General features: G+C 45.8%; 1 protein-coding gene across 1 annotated transcript in view; it reads left to right on the plus strand.

Annotated features, from left to right (window-relative positions):
* Positions 1-18,962, plus strand: part of LOC149359039 (uncharacterized) — a 91,619-nt gene extending 72,657 nt beyond the window's left edge. The window contains exons 9-15 of the mRNA XM_089571221.1: positions 5,727-5,933; positions 6,785-7,266; positions 7,872-8,152; positions 10,366-10,660; positions 11,643-12,340; positions 14,176-14,402; positions 17,571-18,962. Coding sequence (XP_089427347.1) covers positions 5,727-5,933; positions 6,785-7,266; positions 7,872-8,152; positions 10,366-10,660; positions 11,643-12,340; positions 14,176-14,402; positions 17,571-17,584 — 2,204 coding nt within the window. The 3' untranslated portion in view covers positions 17,585-18,962. The remainder of the gene's footprint in view (positions 1-5,726; positions 5,934-6,784; positions 7,267-7,871; positions 8,153-10,365; positions 10,661-11,642; positions 12,341-14,175; positions 14,403-17,570) is intronic.
* The last annotated feature ends 613 nt before the right edge of the window (positions 18,963-19,575 follow it).

Genomic DNA, 19,575 nt, shown 5'->3' on the forward strand with positions numbered 1-19,575 from the left:
ACGGAAATGCTCAGCAGTGACCAGGCGACAAGGAAAAAAATTGTGGATAGAAAAGACAGTGAGGTTCATCAGTCAGCACCCAAATGGCACATGACTGGGCTCAGTTGGCTGGCTAATGCGGGCTGGCGCGAAGCTGAGAAAGGCGAAACTGAAACTATGCGGCATCACTAGAGATGGGGCCATCCGCTTGTCATCACGCCTGCTGTTGCGTGCACGTCAGAGTTGTGCGAGCTACTCTGCAGCATGGAATTCAGGTTTGAGTAGGGTTACTTGGACAATCAGTTGCCATGCCGGGCATTCCTGGACATGGCCTCTTTTTGAGAGCCTGTTCGAATTAACCAGTGCAAGACCCGTACGTCCAAATTAGCAAGCGTGCAACGCCATAGACTTGCATGGGCGTTGGCCGAGACCACGCCAGCATTTCGAATTAGCGAGCTTTTGCTGTATGTATTGATAGTATTGGCCATTAGTAAAATATAAGGATTCTTCCTGAGGTTGTAACAATAACACTTTAGTACAAAGGTTGTCCACAAAGTAATGCCTCAGTTTTTTTTCTTCTCAGTGAAAGAATGAATTCAAAACACCTTAAATTTTCATTGAAAATCACCGTATACCTCATGCACAGATATTCCTCAACACTCTTCAACTGCTACAATTTCTGTGCCGTTGCAATACAAGGCCGTGCATGCCGTAGCTGTTGTAGCTCGTGCCCAAGTTCTCAGAGATCACACCACTATAGCCTCCTGCAAAGCTTATTCCACACAGCGTGCCTTTGAACTTAGCACGCCTTTGAGTGACTCCCTTATAAAAGATTAAATCCTGGCAGCGCCATCAGCACTAATCTGATGGAGAAGTAACATCTAGCTAATCTTGGCCACTGCCATTTGGTTAATATTGAGCTGTTGTAAGGATCACCAATGTCATGCTTCCGCAAAGCAGTTTCCGGGTTCCTGCGAGGGCCCAGAACACCAGTAATGCGGTTTCATTTGTGGGAGAGGGTCTCATCCAAATTTTTGTTCTCATTTGAGGGCACCACATACCATGGGAGTAGCACCTCTGTTTCCCAAGAATTGTGAGCAGGAATTTTCCAGCAAAGGAGTCATCAGACAAATGTACAGCTCTGTTTCTTTGCTTTTTGGGGCGTTAGTGCAGATAGCATGGTCTCCAACTGTGCTTCCACTGAATGGAGCATCACTTGGAAAGAATCTTTATGAAATCTCCAACCAGTTCCTTCTTTGTCTCTGGGAATCATCATAACCGATTGCTGATGCATATCGGGAACGGACACTGAATTATGAATCCGCGCCAAAGCTCACACTGTACAGTCTTTGTCAAAAGTAACCAGGCTGCACGTTTTTTCATCTCAGTCGTATATTAAAGGGACACTGAGGAGAGCACTATTAATATTTTTTTTATAGCAAAATCCGATAGTTCGGCATTTCATGGCTTTGTTGCCACTTGGCCGGCAGCGAAAGATGGATTTATTTCTAAGAAATTTGGATTCGAAGTTGAAATAGTTTTTCGCGCCGCTCTGATTCAAACTTGGGATTCTGCTATGACGACACAGAACTAAGTGACGTGAAACATGACATTCACATGACGTAACGCAGACTCCGTGATTTCTGGCGGCCAGCAGTGCGGCCCAGCAGCAGCCGAAAAGAAAGCTACCGCCGGCCGCACGCTGAAGGCATCTATCGGCTATTGCGGCCGTCGCTTCGTTTACATTTGCACCGGCGTTTTGCCAGCGTTACAATGGATCCCGTTCTCGAAGTCGTCAACGAAGTTCTCGCAAATAGACGTCTTTAGCATACCGTACGTGTACCTTGTTACCGTTAGCAGAATACCGGGAGCCCCCATACCGCTGAGAGCAAGCGCTGATTGGTCCCGGCGCTGCAGGAGCGCGCGTAGCTATCGGGTACGTGGCGCCATCTGGCGACGTCAAGGAGATTTGCGCATGTATTTGCTGCGCCTCAGTGATTCGTAGCTTCTCGTGTCCTAGTGTTGCTAGAACTATTGGTCCTAGCAACACTGTTTTGTGCTATGACGCCATGAAGCTTGTACTTGCGAGTTTGGCCTGTGGCGGCGATACCTGTATTTTGGTTCTTGCTCTTTTCTATGTTACAGGAGCTTTGTTGTCAGTATGAATGGCGTTTTTGTAATCAGGAGCTGGTATTCTGTCGATGCAAGTCAACTTCAATTTCTCCTCAGTGTCCCTTTAAAGCTATAATGCCAGCCCTCAGGCTCTAAATCTCTGTATGGTAAGGAGAACCCCTGTCCTCACTTTCAAAGGAGTTTTTGGTCTTTAGGGAAGACGTGAGGGGTCTACTATACGAATGAGAAGCAAAGCATGCAGCCTGGTTACTTTTGACAGACTGTACATCAGCACAGTGAGTACGTGCATGCCAGCAGAAAACATCAGTGTTTTAACCTCCGAGTTTTGAATTTGCCTTTTTTTTTTCTTGTGAATGAAGAAAGAAAAAATGAGCATTGCTTTCTGGACAACCCTAATAGTATATGCAGAGCTGCATGGCAGAAGTTTGGAAGTTTTCTGTCAACAGGCCATAGGCATACATCGCAGGTATCATGTGTCATTTTCACTGTATAGGGTACATCAGGACAACTAGATCACAGGAGTTGCTGTTTTACCACTTATGGTCCCCCCCTTTAGTGTGTCCCCACTTCTGTGTGAAAGGGACGATACCTCAGGAGTGGAGCGTTTCTGGCTTGCTTTGCTTGCATGCTCTGAGTACTGTTCCTACCCTGACAACGGTGATGGGTTCCTTTCGACCACTCGTGAGTATGCCATCTTTCTCATGACCTTGTTTGATAGCATGATGGGGCACCTGCCGACTCACAGCCTTGGCATGCCATGCTTTTGATTTTTCGCCTTTGCCTGGAGGGAGGGTGGGCCGTCTCTTTAACGTTCCTGGCTTTCACTGCCTCCACCAGCTCTAACCCTGCACTGGGCTGAATTCTTTGAATGGCTGTTGACACCCTTGCTCTCTGCACCACCAGGCTTTTGCACTCTTTGATTGAAAAGTGATTGGTGCTCTCAACATTGATGAAGTTCTCATTTAATGTGCAAAACTAACCTGCACACTTACTGTGGTAATTGATCCATGTTCCTGACGTCTCTTCATTTTCCACTTGCACAAATGAGCACTTGTAATACCCTTGAATGAATGTGTCTGTCTACGTGTGTTCTTTCCTGAAATGTGTAGGAACATGCAGGCAGAGCTGAATGGGCCAACTGTCTGTAATGCAAAATGTTTGTTGGCACAGTATCAATCTTGTTTGGTCAAGAGTGACCCTGTCTAGCTGGCCACAAAATTTTATGCAATGAAAGTTTTATGAGAAGACAAACTCTCCTTGTATCTGTATCATGTGTTATGGAATTGTAAAGCTGAGTCTGCATCTGCTTGTGTGACTACAGCTGTACACTTAGTTGGAAAGGAAACCTAATGCCGTCTTTTCTGGCAAGTTTTGAGAGCTTTCCTCTGAAGGACATAGCAAAAGCTTTCATATTTGTGGTGTGTCATTGTTATTCTGACCAACAGCATTCAGTTTTGTTGTCAGCTGCTTGGAGTAAATCAGTTAGGTTGCTCTAAGACTGAAAGCAAGTAGAATATGTTCATATAATACCTGTTACTGTTTGTGACTCATTTTTATTGATTCATTGGAGGCAGCACATGGATATTTTGGTGGTTAAAACGCAGTGCAAAGACAGGACTGTACCTCAGGTGGACACAGGAGAGGGTGCAAGAACCAGCCTATACATTCCTTGTGTGGATTTTGTGTGCACACTTAAACTGAATTTGGCTGCTATTTAATGATTATTGCAGTGATACTGAGTAGTGGGAATGCTGCACCAGTTGCTCCAAACTGCACCATTGCTTGAAACTTGCTACGTGCTGCTGCAGATTGGTGTTTTTTTTTTTTTTTTGACGTACCAAAATACTGTTGCAGCAACCACGAGCAGTGCCAAGGTGAAGAGGCTGAGGCTACTGCCCTTGTAGAGCCTGGTCAACCAGCAGTAGTTGTCATATGCAATTGGTTTCGAAAGATAGGACTGGCATATGCCTGCTACACTTTTCAGCTGCATACCATGCCCGCACAGAAAACTCACGTGTCTTGCAATTTGAGTCATCAGGTGTGTTGGATTCTGGTAGGCCTTGTGGTCAATGGCAACGTAGTGTAAACCTTAGGGATGTATACATATCATTGTGTGTCTAAATTGTTGTGCTGTGAGGCATCAGTGCAGCCATTGGTCTTTAATCGTTTGTTTAAATCAGTTCAGGGAATGGAACATTTCGGCAGGTAATCGCTCCCTAGCATTCCCCTGTGTGCGCACTGCACCTGCAGAGAGAGAAATAGATCTGAATCTCAAGCTGCTGGGCTACTGTGAAAACTTCCATCGCCCATGGAGCTCAGGCAATATCCATCTTTGCTCAGCGGGTCAAGGAAGAATCTGTGCACTGTAGAGGAAGTTGTCCTGAAATTACAGCGAAATGTGCGCACCTTCTTAAAGGGACTGAGCACTGAACTTTAAGGACCCAATTTTTTTCGACACAACGGAAAGCTTGCTGTCTAAAGTGCTGAATGCGGTTTTGTTGGAAACTCTGTAGAAAATTTTCACCGAAAATTTTTAAATCTGTGCATGCGCCCGTTTTTGTGGATCCCGATGCTGGAAACCATGATCAGCAAGCGCGATGGCAACTGCAGGTCTGCAAAATTGCTGTACCAGAATATAAATCTCACCCACCAGACTGTAATAAGATATATTAGTTTCGTATTTATTGTCCATTTTAGTTTCCACACCCAAAGTCGCTGAAGCACAGTGATGTACACCTTATCGATGAAAGTTTTAGTAGACCGTGGTTGCCGCTCCATCTAAGAATTTCAACGCACTCTGGCATCATCTAGTTACAAAAACTAAAAGCGCATGGTCGACAATGTGATCATTGCTTTTCATTAAAAAGGGCGCACTGGAAAAAGTGTAAACTATAGTGAGATGTGAACACTCCTGAAAGAAAAAAACATTATGCACTTGAAACAAATTAGCGATATTTTACAGAAATACGGGCACCTGGTGGGTTACACTAATAATAGTGGGTTTGACTGCAAGATGGCTTTTTATGTGATTATAAATTCTCGTGTCTCTGATATTGCAGTGCTCAATTCTAATGTTGATGGAGGTGAAATTCTAGAGGCCTGTGTACTGTGTGATGTCAATGCACGTTAAAGAACCCCAGGTGGTTGAAATTGCTGGAACTCTTCACTATGGCATCCCTCATAGCCTGACCCCATAAACCATAAAATCATCAAATCTTACAATATGGGGTACAATCTTTTCATTTTCGCCATAATCTCGTGGTCCGTTTTGGTCAGTGGTCAGTCCCTATAAGGTTGATGAGTGAAATGCACTCTTTGCCATGGAGCAAGAAAAGCTGCTCTGAGTTGATTATGGATATTGCCGTCAAGTCATTGGCTTGGCTATGTCCGATTAGGTGTAATCCTGTCCTTGCACTGTTCTCTCAATTTTTTTTCTGCCCTTCAGATAATGCTCTAAAGTATTTCATCAGCCAGCCCAACTCGGCACTCTAGTTGACAGTGGTAGTCATTGTGTCCATAAGTGCAGTGGCGCAAAGTAGAGCATTGGCGTCCTCTTGTTGTGGGTTCATGGTTGCTGCGTCCTGTTCTGACAGTGCTTCACCATCTCCATGTAGGTGCCGGCAAGGAGCAGCAGTCCCCGTCGCGGCCCCGTTCATCCATGTCTGTCGCCTCTGAGCACTCGGTTGCTTCGAGTCAGATGTCCACATCAGTGGTGATGCGTCCCAGACCTCCGCCCCGCAAGCCCAGACCGCTCAGCATTGCTGGCACCATCCCGGACAAAGCACTGCAAAGTAGGCAGAATCTCATTGCCGAAAGAACAGGTACACTAACTGCAGCCATGCGCTATGCGATGCCACCCTGTCCTAGCTGCCCGTCTGTACTCTTTGGGTTTGTTTTGGTTCCCGTTGGAAAGTAGGTGGCATGTGTCATCTTCAGTCACTTTTTTATTTATTAATTTTTTTATTTGCTCTAATTCATGCTTACAGTTTTATTAGTTTTATTTTTGCATTCTCTCAAACTGCATGAAACCTGCTCTTACTTTTTGTAGTAGTAGTAACGAGTCGATATTTTATTCAGTTTGTGACGATTTTTACTTTTGCATGTACTCGCTCTTTGTTGGTGTATGGTGCTTTTGTTGCATGTACTATTCCTCAAGTTCCTTGGCAAGAGCCGAAGGGTTCCCAGTGTTGCATGTTGTGGGCATGCTCACCCTGAATACCTGCAATACTTCCATGTGGGAACCAATGCCTGTACTAGAGCTGCGAGCCCTTGTCTTTACATGTGTTCAGTCGGAGTTAGGATTGTACTGAAGGAAAGCGTTGCTTGTTTGACTTCCACTTTTTCTTACATGTAAGGCAGTATGTTCAGTGAAAGTGACTGCAGCAACGTGGAAGGCTTTCAAGGAGTGGAAGGAGTTTCAGTTTCATCAGTACTTTGTTGTGCGGCTGGCAGATGATGCTACCAACATTTATTTGTGGCAGCATCCTGTGGGCTTTTAAAAAAGCTCAACATCACAGGTTCAGCTCCAGGCCATTGGATTGTTGAGATTTTGGTCAGATTCTGAGGTAGTCAAAATTAACCATGAGTGCCCATCACCACTGCACATATCTCAAGCCCTGTAGCAGATTTCGCATGTAAAAAATGTTCTAATTTAGTGTCCTTCCATACACAGCGCCTCCGTCAGCAGAAAAGAAGAGACCCACGCCAGCTGCAAAGTCTTCTGAAGGTGCTGCGCCAGGCACAGCGCCACCTGAGGTGCCACCGAAGCCAGCCCACCTGCGGAAGCCTCAGAAGCCTCAGCCACCGGCTGCCTCTGCCTTCCGCAGAGGGGAGCGCGCCCCGGTTCCTCCAGCCAGGACTGCCAAAGATGCCACTCCCAAGGAACGCGGAGCTTCGAAGGAGAAGAGCACGCCGGCATCCAAAGAACCGAGCCCTGCTCCCGCTGCTGCCTCCCTCCCGACGGCAGCAGTTGCTCCCATTGTGGCCACAGCAGCAGCGGTAAAACCTGCCGTGCCCGCTGCACCTGAGCCCACCACAGTTTCTGCACCGCCCGATGTGGTCACCTCGAATGTTGTTGCAGCAGTGGACGAGGCACAGAAACCACCTACCGCTGATAATTCCACCTCTGAGGGGCAGCCCGTGCCGACCAACAAGGTGACTTTTTCCATCTTGCTGCCCACTGTTGCGCATGTTTATAAAGACATGCGTCCATTCACACAGAAGCACATAGATTGATGTTGCTGCAGATGTCTCTGCTAATATCTCTCGAAGGGCTGCAGTCCTTTCAGCAGCAAAGCAACCCATATGACCAGCCTGCATTCTCATGAGTGCCAAAAAAATTAAAAACCGTTTCATTCGACTGATGAAGCAATGAATTGACTGTAATTGATTGCGTTGGCAGGGCGAATTTCTGTAGCAGCTGGCAAAACCGTCTTGCTAAGATTATGCAGTGCAAAGCCAAAATAGGAAGCACAGGTGGCCAAGGAAGTTATTATTGAGTTGTCATTGCTTGTTGTTGGAAGCAGTTGTTAGTGCACCTAGTTTCCTTAGCTCGGGGCATAATTTGAATGAGCTCTTTCATTGTAGACCACGGACAGACATGTGCTTTAACTTTGTGTACTCCTGCTGTGCTCTCTGTTCATGCTGGTGCGTAGTACTGGGTCTAGTAAAGCTTTATTCATGGTCCCCCTTTGACTGATTTGTCTTAATTTTGTGTTGATGCTGCAAAACTGATGTTAGCTGTGTGAATTTCCTCTCAGGAACAGGGGGCGGTGGTGCCTAAGGAGACTGCCGCTCCTTCCACACCAGCCGAGCAGAAACCAGCACCTCCCCCTGTCACTGCACCCGAAGCTGCTGCTGCGCAGGCTGCAGTGCCTGGCCCAGATTCCGGTGCTGAGGAGAGTGCGGTGCCCAGCAAACCAGCACCGCGTGTCATCTCGGAGGAAGAAGCTCGGGCCCTTCTGGCTGAGAAGCGTCGCCTAGCCCGCGAGCAGGCAGAGAGGGAGGCAGAACTGGAACGCCAGCGACAAGAAGAATTGAGGTTTGTTGTGATGTGTTTGACGCACTCTCAGCTGGCCATTAGCTCTGCAGGACACGATGGAGCCTTATCTTTGGACAGCTGGCTGGTATAGGTTCACGAAAAGTCATTAGCTTGGCAGTGTGATTCCTGGCACCTCTCAGGCTGCTGTTTGCCAGGCAATGTTTTTAGATTTTGTAAATAAAAAAAAAGATGCAAAATTTTACAGTGGACTTGAGCAAACATGGACAGGTTAACCCTTTGAAGGTTTTTGCCGTATATGTACGGCGGCGGTTTTCTGTCCCGCAAGGTCTTTGCCGTACGGGTACGGTTTCGATCTTCCGTTTGAAATTTTGCGCCAAAAGAACAATGCGTGCTCACTGGGGGGTGCTGCCACCTCTTAGGACTTACAAGAAGTGTTTGAATTTTGTGCTGCCTTCTTACGGAGATAAGCAGAATAGCGCGACGGCACAGACTGCGGCAACACCCCTTTTGTAGTTTTGGTTTCGCCGCATGATCGCAACGGAGTCGCGCGACATTTGAGTTTCCTTTTTGTCAGCACTATCTTGCAGGGGCTGCCGAAGTTGATTTCTATCTTTATTGGCGCTGCTCTTAGCTTGCTTATCACCGTTGCTCGCGAGGTATTCTCGCCCTCTGTGGCAACGCGCCTACGCGGTTTCGATTCCGCCGCAGGATCGCAACGGAGTCGCGCGAAACGTGTTTTCTCTTTGTGGGCACTGTTTTGCAGAGGCGGCGAAAGTTGATTTCTATCTTTATTGGTGCTGCTCTTAGCTTGCTTATCACCGTTGCTATTCTATTCTATTGAATATTTTCCAGTTGTGAGTGATGCTGTCACCAAAGTACTGTTCCTAATTTTTTTTTACTATTTATTCTCGATTATATACACCTTGTAGATGCAAGATCCGCAATAAAGTAATTTGACCACCTGGGAAAGTTTTCTTCAACATAATTCGACCCTCAAAGGGTTAATGAAACTGCCACGATATGTCTGCGACTTGTAAATTATAATTCTTTTGTTCATCTTGCAACGCATGCCTCATGTAAAGCACTCACCCAAGGGCCCTTGAGGTTTCTGAAATAAATAAATAAATACTACTGCCCTCAATATGAGCTGCAACACAGGAGCTGTGGCCGGAGGTCAGTTCTTGAAGCAGTGCCAGCCCAGTGCTGCTGGGAATTTGTGCACTTACCTGTTGACCCAAAAGACAATGTAAGACAATGTGCACTCATTTTTTTGGGGGGCAGCTTGGGTGCTCTGTATTAGGGTGCGTTATTTTACTACAAAGCGGAACCCTTAGCAAGTTCACTCCAGACATGTTGCAGGTCATATTGAGCGCGATGGCACATGGCTACAAATTCTTACAGGAAGCAGCACAGTTAAGTTATTGGCAGTATTGCTTAATAATAATAAATGCAGTGGAGGACTAAATTTTGTTAAGCAAAGGCTATGAGCAGATCCACTATAAAGGGGATCGTAGAAATATGTGGAATAATTCGAATGAGCATGCGTGATGTGTGAGATCGTCTTGGCTAGCTGTCATGTATATGATGAACTGTATATCTCAACACATTTTGTCCACCTTGACCCGTTGTGATGACTCGCTGGTTAAAGGGACCTAACAGTGACCAAAACATGTCATGAGATTAGGGTGGAAATGAAAAGATCGTGCCTCAGACTGAAGAATTGAGCACTGTAATGTCAAAGAAACAGGGATCTGTAATTTTAATTTGGCATTGAAACTCGCGAAAAAGCCATCTTGCAGCGAAAGCCGCCATTATCTCTGTAGTCCACCACATGACCACATCTTGGCAAAATATTGCTTATTTGTTTTAAATGCGTAGTGTTTTTTTCTTTCAGGAGTGTGTGTCATGTTTTCTTATAGTTTGCACTCTCTCCAGTGCGCCATTCAATGAAAACCAATGCTCCCTTCGCATCAGCGATCACGTGCTTTTAGCTTTTGTAAGTAGATGGCGCCACAGTGTTTGGAATTGATCTTACCACAGTGTTTTGAACGTCAACTTCTCCAGAAGCGTCCTCGAGCAACGCGATTGAGCAATATCAAATCTGCAAGGTGTCAAGCATCCTTCAATAATCATCATCAACCCTATTTCTCTCTAAAGTGCGAGAGGGAAAATGGGGAGAAATGCATGTCTGCCGTTGTTGTGCTAGCTTACACCATGTGACTGTGTGCGTGTGTGGCTCCCTCTGGTTGCAGGCGCCAGGAAGAGGAGCGACTCCGGCTGGAGGAAGAAGAGCAGCGGAGGGCTGAGGAAGAGCAGCTGCGGCTGGCGGAAGAGTTCCGCCGCCAGGAGGAAGAGAAGCTTCAGCGGGCCATCGAGGAGCAGCAGAAGCGGGAAGCCGAGGAGCGGGAGCGCCGGGAGCAGGAGGCCCAGCAGAAGGCAGAGCGCGAGGAGCAGGAGCGCAAGGCACGCGAGGAGGCCGAGAAGCAGCGCAAGGAGCTTGAGGAACGACTCAAGCGGGAGGAAGCTGAGCGCGCCGAGAGGAAAAAGGTCATTGTGCTGAAATACTAGACGCGCTGGTGGCGGGTGAAGTTGATTTGTAGACTTCGTGACATAAAAGAGCGCTAAAGCGCGAGGCAGGCCCAGCGTAGAAGGTGGGACTGATGCTCACATCTGGTCTAGGCTCCTCTTCTACCTCATCGTGTTTCATGCTCTATTACACTTTATTCTCTCTTTGCTTATACGAGTGCAGGCCGTATTTTATGTTGCTTTTGATTGCACTTGTGTTTCATGAAGGTTTTTGTCTTCTGTGGGTAGGAAATGTGGTCTCCTATGTTTAGAGGGGAGTCCCCTAGAATGATTTTACTGAAAAGAACAAAAAAAAAATATTGATATTTCTGTGGGTGTTTGTTAAAAGTGGGCTGCGGTTTGTGTCAGTTGTCAGTGTTTGCTTGCCCAAGCTCCAGGGTTTAGCATTCACTGTTGTTCTGTTACTTAGGATCAGCATTCTGATAAGAACTTAAAAGAGGGGTGCTTTCATCTCGGTTGCTGGCTTGCAGCTCAAAAATGCCTTTCTGAAAGTTCAGCCACATCTTGAATAGACTTGATGCTTTGAGTCCGAGTTACTAGAAGCATTTGCTTCATGGTGTAGAAGCTTGACATCATATCTTGATGCACTAAACATTTGTAAGGTGTGAAAGCTGTCATAACTTTTCAAAGTACCTTTGGTACCACTCACATAGGTTGGGCTGTACCTGAAGAAGCAGTATATGCACCTTTAAAACCGTAAAGATGTACATGCTTAGTGCTTGTCTTAAGCTTGCATTGCACAGCATCATATGTTGCTTTAATCTTCAAGGAAGGTCCCAGCAGTTAGTCTGGGTTCCACAAATTGCCGGAGCTGGTATGCTGTCTAGCAAGTGGTTTCTCACTATGAACTTTATATATTGACCTGAATGTTCTTTGTGTCTAATTTCAATTCTCGCTGTTATCTTCTTTTATTTATTTTTTCCTTTGCCCAAACGGTGCTCAGAGAGTGGAAGAAATCATGAGTCGGACGCGGAGGAGAGGGGCCAAGGACCCAGGCTCCCCGGCCAACAGCAAGACCGGCGACGCCCAGGCATCTCCAGAGAGGGACAGCTCACCGTCTCTTTCGGGTCGATCATCGCCCCAGCCACAGAGCAAGTCATCCGATGACAAGAGCAGCAGTGCTCCAGCCCAGCCAGGAGCCAGTACTACTGTAGAAACAGCACAGCTTGGCGAGCAGCAGCAACAACAACAACAACAACAGCAGCAGCAGCAACAGCAGCAGCAACAGCAGCCGCAAGTAGAGCAGCAGCAGGAGCTTCGCGATCAGCAGCCACAAGTGGAGCCTAAGGAAGAGGCACCACAGGAGCAGCAGCAGCCTGTGGCCGAGGGGGGCAGTGGGGAGCGGTCTCTAGTAAATGTAGCAGCAGTGCCGGCGGCTGGCTCGCCGGAGGAGAACTGTGTGAATGGTAGGGAACCAATTGTTGTTGTGGTGGCGGACAGCAGCAGCAGCAGCAGTGTGGGCGGCGGCTCTCAGGGTGATGAAGGATCCGCGCCGGCGGAGGAGCCCATGGACCAGTCTCCACCGCAGGGCAAGTGCTTCTCCCCTCCCTCCGTGACTAGCGAAGGGACAGCCCCCCCGTGCACCAACGGTTACAGCTCACACCACACCAACGGTGGAGGAGACATCATCAACGGTGTCGGGTGAGCGCTGCTTTCTTGAGAACGGGACGAGTAGTTTCACCAAGTGCCAAATTTTGTGCTATGTTGAAAACATTGGCCACCTCCAGTACCTAGGGAGCTGCTGAGTTATGCACAGCTGCCTGTGATGCTGAACTGCGGTAACGTAATGATTTTGAGATCAATTTTATCCAATACTTATATTTTCCTCCCTTCATCATTAGCTGAAGCAATGCCGTGCCCCATGCTTGTTCTTCATAGTTGCTTCTAGCTAGCAAGGGTGTCGAATTGCTGTCTGTTATTGGAAATGGTCAGTGTACTAAGCGTTTTGTAGGTAAGGTCAAATTATTAAGCTGGGGTTGTCAGTCCAAGGGAGCTTATAGGCATTGTAATCAATGTATACTGTTTAATGTCGTGCGAGGGCCACACCGATGTATGGGATGCACCCACTGTTTTGTACTAGATACTTGACAAGAAAATATGGCCATACGTTTTTTTTTTTATTTATTTATTTGTGTATGGTCCACACCTTCAAAATTCATGCCCAAAATTTTTTTTAAGTGTGCGGCCCTTACATGAATTCATACAGTAGGTTGCTTGCATTTTTTGTCAGTAATCTAATGTTTGCGTTTCGGTGATTACACGTATGTTTTGTATTGTTGGGAATGCTTAATCAATCAGGGTGTGCGAATATTCGATAATTTTCATTATTTGGTTGCATTGTAAAATATTATATTCGATTCAATCCGAATGTGTGGTATATTCGAAATCTCAGAAGTATAGAGCATTTATTGTGTTATGCATGAAGTGAGCTGAAGACTGGGAACGTGAAACAAGCTCACGTTATCCTACTTGAAAATGGCATTGGTCTAGTTCTCTTCATCTCACTTGTTGTCACTGTATACCAGGGCAGCTGCTATTTGTGTGGTGTTTTTTTTTCTCTTTATTTTTGCTTTCCATCCTGCTCCGAGTGGTTGAAAGGTGTCCAGGAGGGTAACCATGCGTCTCTCTCTTTTCGCGCTCCTTGTGCAGTATGGCTGTTACTAACTCCACTGGCAGGTACACCGCGCATCTATTCGTACTCCTCAGGCAGTGGCGCTTGTTGCCATCATCTGGCCATCTCTGCGCTGTGATAACACTTGTGGTGGTGCTGCATCAGTTGAAAATGTGGCCCCCGAGTTAAGCGTCAAGTCGACGAGAAGAAAGCGCTATCCCACAAGACGGCATCCCCTGATGGTTTGCGGAAGCCATCTTGTGGGATGTGCGCTTTCTTGCGTAGATGTATCTTGTATATTTTTTTTCCTTGACAGTACCGCATGGACGCCGCAGAGGTGCTGTTGTGTGGTGTTGCCGTGGTTCGCTATCGCTGCGAAAGTTCATCTTGACTGAAGGACATCAGAAACAGTTCATCTTGAATGGATTTGTTTACATTAAGTCTAATGGGAAACCAACCAAATAGTCTCGCATTGTAATTCTTATCCGAGAATTGGAACTAATGGAGCTCGTCATAGAAGTCTTATTGTGCCATTCAACCTTTTTTGCATGCCAGAAGTATTAGAATTATTCAGAGAACCTTACTAATCTCTTTGAGTTCGCTTCAAACCAATGAACTTTGTCCACACAGAACTGATAATCAGTTTTTTGCTTTTCTTATAAGGGGAGTGCTTACTCAGGCTGGCAGGATCAGAGCTCTAAATATTGAAATGGCTCTGTAGACATGACACCTAGAAGGATGATCCAGTATTCCTCTTTCATGTTGTTCATTCTGTTTTCATTTCTCTTTCAACTGCTGGAAGAATTTGTAAACGGGCCTTCAAATGGTGTGTCCAGCAACTGGAATGGTGGTGCATTCTTGGCAGGTCGGAGAAAGTGGCTGACCTGCTGGGTCTGGACTCCTTGGACTCGCTAGGGCCTCTGAAGCCCGAAGCCCTGAACAGCACAAGCGGAAGCCAGACGGTGGAGAACCTGCGCAATGCAGGGGACATCAACTCCAACCGCATCGTGCCAAGTGGGAACCCGCTGATCGGCTTCGAGGAGGACAACAGGAATAACAGCGCCAAGACCACCCAGGAGATGCAGTTCACCGGTGAGGGCATGCCAGCCAAGAGGTTGTTGGGTTGACACCCTGCCATGGTGGCTGCATTTCAGTAACGGCAAAGAATTTTGCAGTGCAGAAATTTTTATGGTGAGAATTAATGTCGGATAGCATGGTCACCCACAGACGTGGAATTCAGTTGTAGCATACACCTGAGTGCCGTAAACTAAAATTAGGTGTTCTGCTGCGTAGCTGCAGTGTGGTGTGAAGTGCCTAAAGCCTCAAAGAAGCCCTGCAAAATTATTGAGCCCGCAATCTTTTTATGTGGCACATGGTACTGCTGTGCCTTGGTGCCAGCAAGAGATCTGAAACTCTTATATTAATACTTTAGTATAATCACAAAATATTCAGTTTGACGCCCTCTAAATACAGATTTACCAGGCAGAGATCAGCCATGGTACTACAGTAGAACCTCGTTAATTCGAAGTCCGTCGGACCGCGAAAAATCATCGAATTAACCGGGTTTTCGAATTATCAAAAATCGACAAAAAATGAGAAATAAACGTACAAAACATGGCTGCATCAACACTGCATTTTTATTTTGCCTGAAAAACGGTCACTTGAAGTAGTCATCGATGCAGGACTGCTTGGCGCGGTAGTTAGAGGTGCATACATACTCCGACGTTCTCGGCGCGCGGGCGAGAGCCGGTTGTGGTCGGATACGTCAGATCGGCGACGCTACGCCAGGCACTCCGACGCGACTGTTACTTGTGGCTACGGGAGGAGGGGGGTCAGAGTGCGCCGAAGCCGCCGGACACGTCCGCGGTCATAGCCGTGCTGCGCGAGCGCGCGCTACGTCGTAGTATTAACGCGCCTGAACACAGAACACGTTTGATCGCGGCACCGAACAATCAAAACACTACGAGCAGCGCCTGCCACGAGCTAGACAAACAACGGAAATGGAGCCAGAAAAATTGTGACCTAGCGGCACCTGGTTGTTGCTTTGTCAACTAAAGCTAGCCTCCGAGACTAATAGTCGACTGTGCAGATCGCTGAGGCACAACAAACCACCGGAACTGAAAATTGATTTACAGTGCCGCCTGGCTGCCACTCTGGCAACTCAACTAGTATACTGGCCTCAGAGACTGGCAACGCATTTTTCTTTTCGCGAATCACGGAGGCCATGGTAAACCTACGTATTATCCGGAGAGGGGCGCGCTGGCTGTTCAAATTATCCGGCAAATTTTGCATGGAAACTGTTGGGACCGCCGAAAACCTTCGAATTACGGGGGATTTTGAATAAACCGAGTTCGAATTAACGAGGTTTTACTGTATATATAAATGAATGGCTCAAGAGTAACGAGATAGATACGAGATGTGCAATTTATGTTCATGTACCACTGTCGAGCCTGGATATATCAAACCTCAGCAGAAGTTGCAAAGCACTACATTGCTATCACACAACTCGACAAGTAATATGGGCACTATGCTGATGACCATTCTAAAGGAAAGAAACAGCAGTGTCAAAAAGCATGGACACGGGTTGAGCAGACTTGGCCAACACTGTGGCTCAGCAATGTGCAGTAGACATGCAGTTACACCACTTTCAGTGGCTGTGCAGGGCTTTGTCACCGGTAGAGTGAAAGTGTCAATGTAGCAAGATTAAGTTAAACTTTTCATTTGCTTGCAGTATGTTGAAATCTTATGGTTGCATGATGTGTTTGCATGTGCTGATTCCTGTGGTTACCGTATTTTCCGGTGTATAGGACGCACCCTTGTATAAGACGCACCCGCCATATATGCAGGCTGTCACTGAAAAAGTTAGTATATAAGACGCACCCGTGTATAAGACGCACCCCAATTTACCCAATTAAGCTTAATTAAACATGCTTGTGCGACCATCGCAAAATTCACCGTGCCTGTCAGAAGTTCCTAAACACCGCTAAGGGATCGAAAAAGGCAACACTCACACAATACCCACCCACGTTTTAGCAAAAAAAAGAAAAAAAGAATGAAGGAACTCTCATTATGTCCATAACAACATTTTATATTAACTTAGGACCTTCGAAGTCTTCATCTTGAGATGCGCTATCAAAAAGCATGCCCATCTCTGGAGGCAACTCTGCTAAAACATTCTCTTCGCACTACGTACGTACTACGTACACGGAGCAAACAAAGTTGCTGTTGCTGTTGAACCTGAGTAATTTCTGAACTCGCAAAAAAAAAACAGAAAAAGTCGCATATAAGACGCACCCTTGTATAGGACGCACCAGCAAGATTTTTGAAAAAAAGCCGCGTCTTATATATCGGAAAATACGGTATTATTTGTCACCTTCAAAACTCATTGAACTTCAATAACAAACCTAGCAGAAAATCAGCAGCATGAAAATAAAGCTACCATATTAACACGAACATAACGTAAATTATTTTTCCTCATTTTGTCAGTTTTGGAGCACATCTCTCATTTTATTTGAATCCAAGGTACGAATATAAAGCAATTAAATAGTTTCTCACTGCTTCTCAAGATAGCCACAGCGATCTTCCCCACCAGACTCGCAAGCTTGGAGGAGAAGGCACTTTTTTTTTTCTTACTTTGATGGCTTTAGTGTCGTGTGTCATGCAGGAGCACAGAAAAGGGTGGATATGAATGTGGAAAGAAGGCTGTGTGCCGTTGAGACTGAGCAGACATAGAAGAGTTGAGTGAAATAGGGAAAGGAAAGAAGGGCAAAAGGTCACAGGACTGAACAGCACAAAACGTGTAGCAGCAATGGCATGGGGCCACTCCATCCGGTTTGTGTTCTCAGTAAAGTTTGGTCATTTCTTTTTTGGCGGCTGCGCTGATTCTTTTGGTAGCAAAAATTCGTTCTAACTCTTGATGGTCTTGATGATGTTGAGAGAATTATGGACTCTGCGATCGCTGGCTGGAAGCGGATGGTGGTGTGTTTAGCCTCAAAAGGTTTTCAAACAAAAAGTACTTGACAGTATTACTGTTTGCATGTGAAAATGGCCTGTTGCAGTGATACCCGCATGTCAGCTTTTGGCCTCTTCTAGCCTGCGAAAGCTGCATTTTCAATTAAAAGTAGCTTTTTCTGTCATAAGAAAGTGGTAACCAATCGATACAGGCCATTTTCAATTTGTCCTCGGCATCTCTTAGTGCGTGCAGTGGAGGCAGTAGTGCCAAACTATGATGGTGTGCCGCCTCGTGGCCTTCTTTTGCAGATTTGCTCTCGTAAATGGACCAGTGCTGCATCCTCTGCCTGTCTTGAGTGACCAGCCTCCCCCTCCTAGCAGCAAGCTTCCTGCGTTGTCAAGAGCCTCTGTGGGAGCTAGCTCACAGGCGAACCTCTTGTTTCTGGCCGTTCTCATTTTTTTTTTTTTTTAACACCTAGGAGCTTCAGCAGTTGGTCATGCTAAAGTACAGAGCGTCATTGTTGAGTCTGTCAGAAAAAGAGTAGCTGGCTTCTGTAGCTGACCTTTGCAGGGCTTTTCCTGCAGAGACAGGTGTCTTAAAAAGCTTGGCCGTGCCAGAACCAACTGCAGAGAAAAAATATGAACGGCTTTTGTTGTTAACACATGATAACGTCGAATAGCCTGAAGTTTTTTTTTTTTGCATTGTTTTTATAACACTGGATTGCCTCTGGGATTCTATAGGTTTTGAAATTATTTATGTGTTTGTGTGTGCATCATGAGTGATGCAACAAGAGAAGTGGAATAGGAAGGCTTGTCTTGTTGACGTATTGAATCGAAGAAAGCTGTTTGTTTCTCTTTTTTTTTTTTTCTTGAGATGCAGGCATCGTGCTGTGCAAAACCCCAGAAAGCATCGAGCAGGAGGATGCCATGGATTTTTAGGATATTCTAAGATAACCAAGTTACTAATTGTGTGTGTGCAATGCGGTTTCTTGGCTATGTGGGATAAATAACATCGTGTTCCAACTATACTGTGGCATGTTTAGGTCCAGCTATTGGAGCTCTTTTACTGAATCTTGAGGAAGAGAAAATACATACTTTTGGGCCGTTGCCATTCTTGTTGGTTGAGGCAGACCTATCAGACCAAATGCATTTTACGACGTTTTGCTCCCCCGCTGTATTTCTTTCTTTTTTTTTCTACCCCTGCTGAGTTGCCTCTTCTCATGAATTCACACCAGTGCTCTTTCCAAGACCTAGGGCAGCTTCAGCCCAGAGGATTCTCAGCGTGTTGAAATGCCAGCACACACATTTGGCATTTTGTGCGATAGTCAACAAGATCTTCAAGCTCCTACTACTTGTAACAAGGGCCACTTTTAGCTTTGTTGTCGTGCTTGCAAAGAAAGCCTTGTGGTCTCAAGCATGTCTGTAAATATAAGCAGCGAGTCTGTTGTGTCTTGTTTTTCTCTTTTCCCTCTCTCTCTCCTTCTGACTGCTGATTGCGAAATACCAGTCACCTATGCTGTGCCTTTATTTCTCTTTGTTGTTTATTTTTTAGCGCAAAAATTGGGATATACTCCTCTTTTTTTTTTACTTTTTCTGTAAAAATGTAGGTAGCCAATTTGCCCTCTGTTATTTTCTCTTGTCTACCATACCTAACTTTTGTGCACTGTATAGTTAAATAAAATGATGAACTAACAATGGTCATCTTATTTGTCTTTGTGATTTTCTTTAGTTTATGTCATACATGGCAAAATTACTTTTGAAAACTAATAAATTACATTGCTAATTACTTTTATGGAAATAGGAAGAATAATTGAATTCCATTACCAATTACTGCTTACAAAAAGTAATGGCATTACAATACAATTAGCCACCGTGATTGTTTAGTGGTTATGGTGCTCAGCTGCTAACCTGAAAGATGTGGGTTCGATCTCGGTCGCAAGGCCTGCGATTAGTGCTTTTTCAGAATTGAATCTAATACGAATAGTGCAGCGGAAAACTGATTGCAAATCGGACAGTGTCATACCATTTAATACGAATCAAGTATTTTTACTAGTATGCACACGTCGTGAGTATGCGTGCAACATGATTAATTGTGCAAAACGGAAGCCTTAACGGTGGCATTTTGGTATGACGCTATAACTAATCATAACTAGCTGTCAAAAGACAACATTGATCTCTACGAGAGGTTATGCAACACAGGGACTATTAACTTATACCCCTGTCAAGCGGGCAAGATAAGTGCACTTACGGGGAGTGCGCTTCGGCATCCAGAGTGACACTTTGGGCTACGCAGTGCTAAACGGGAAAGCAAAGT

This window comes from Amblyomma mixtum, chromosome 2 (genome assembly GCF_055824585.1).
Source record: "Amblyomma mixtum isolate Tamu chromosome 2, ASM5582458v1, whole genome shotgun sequence".
In the NCBI taxonomy this organism is placed as follows: Eukaryota; Metazoa; Arthropoda; class Arachnida; order Ixodida; family Ixodidae; genus Amblyomma; species Amblyomma mixtum.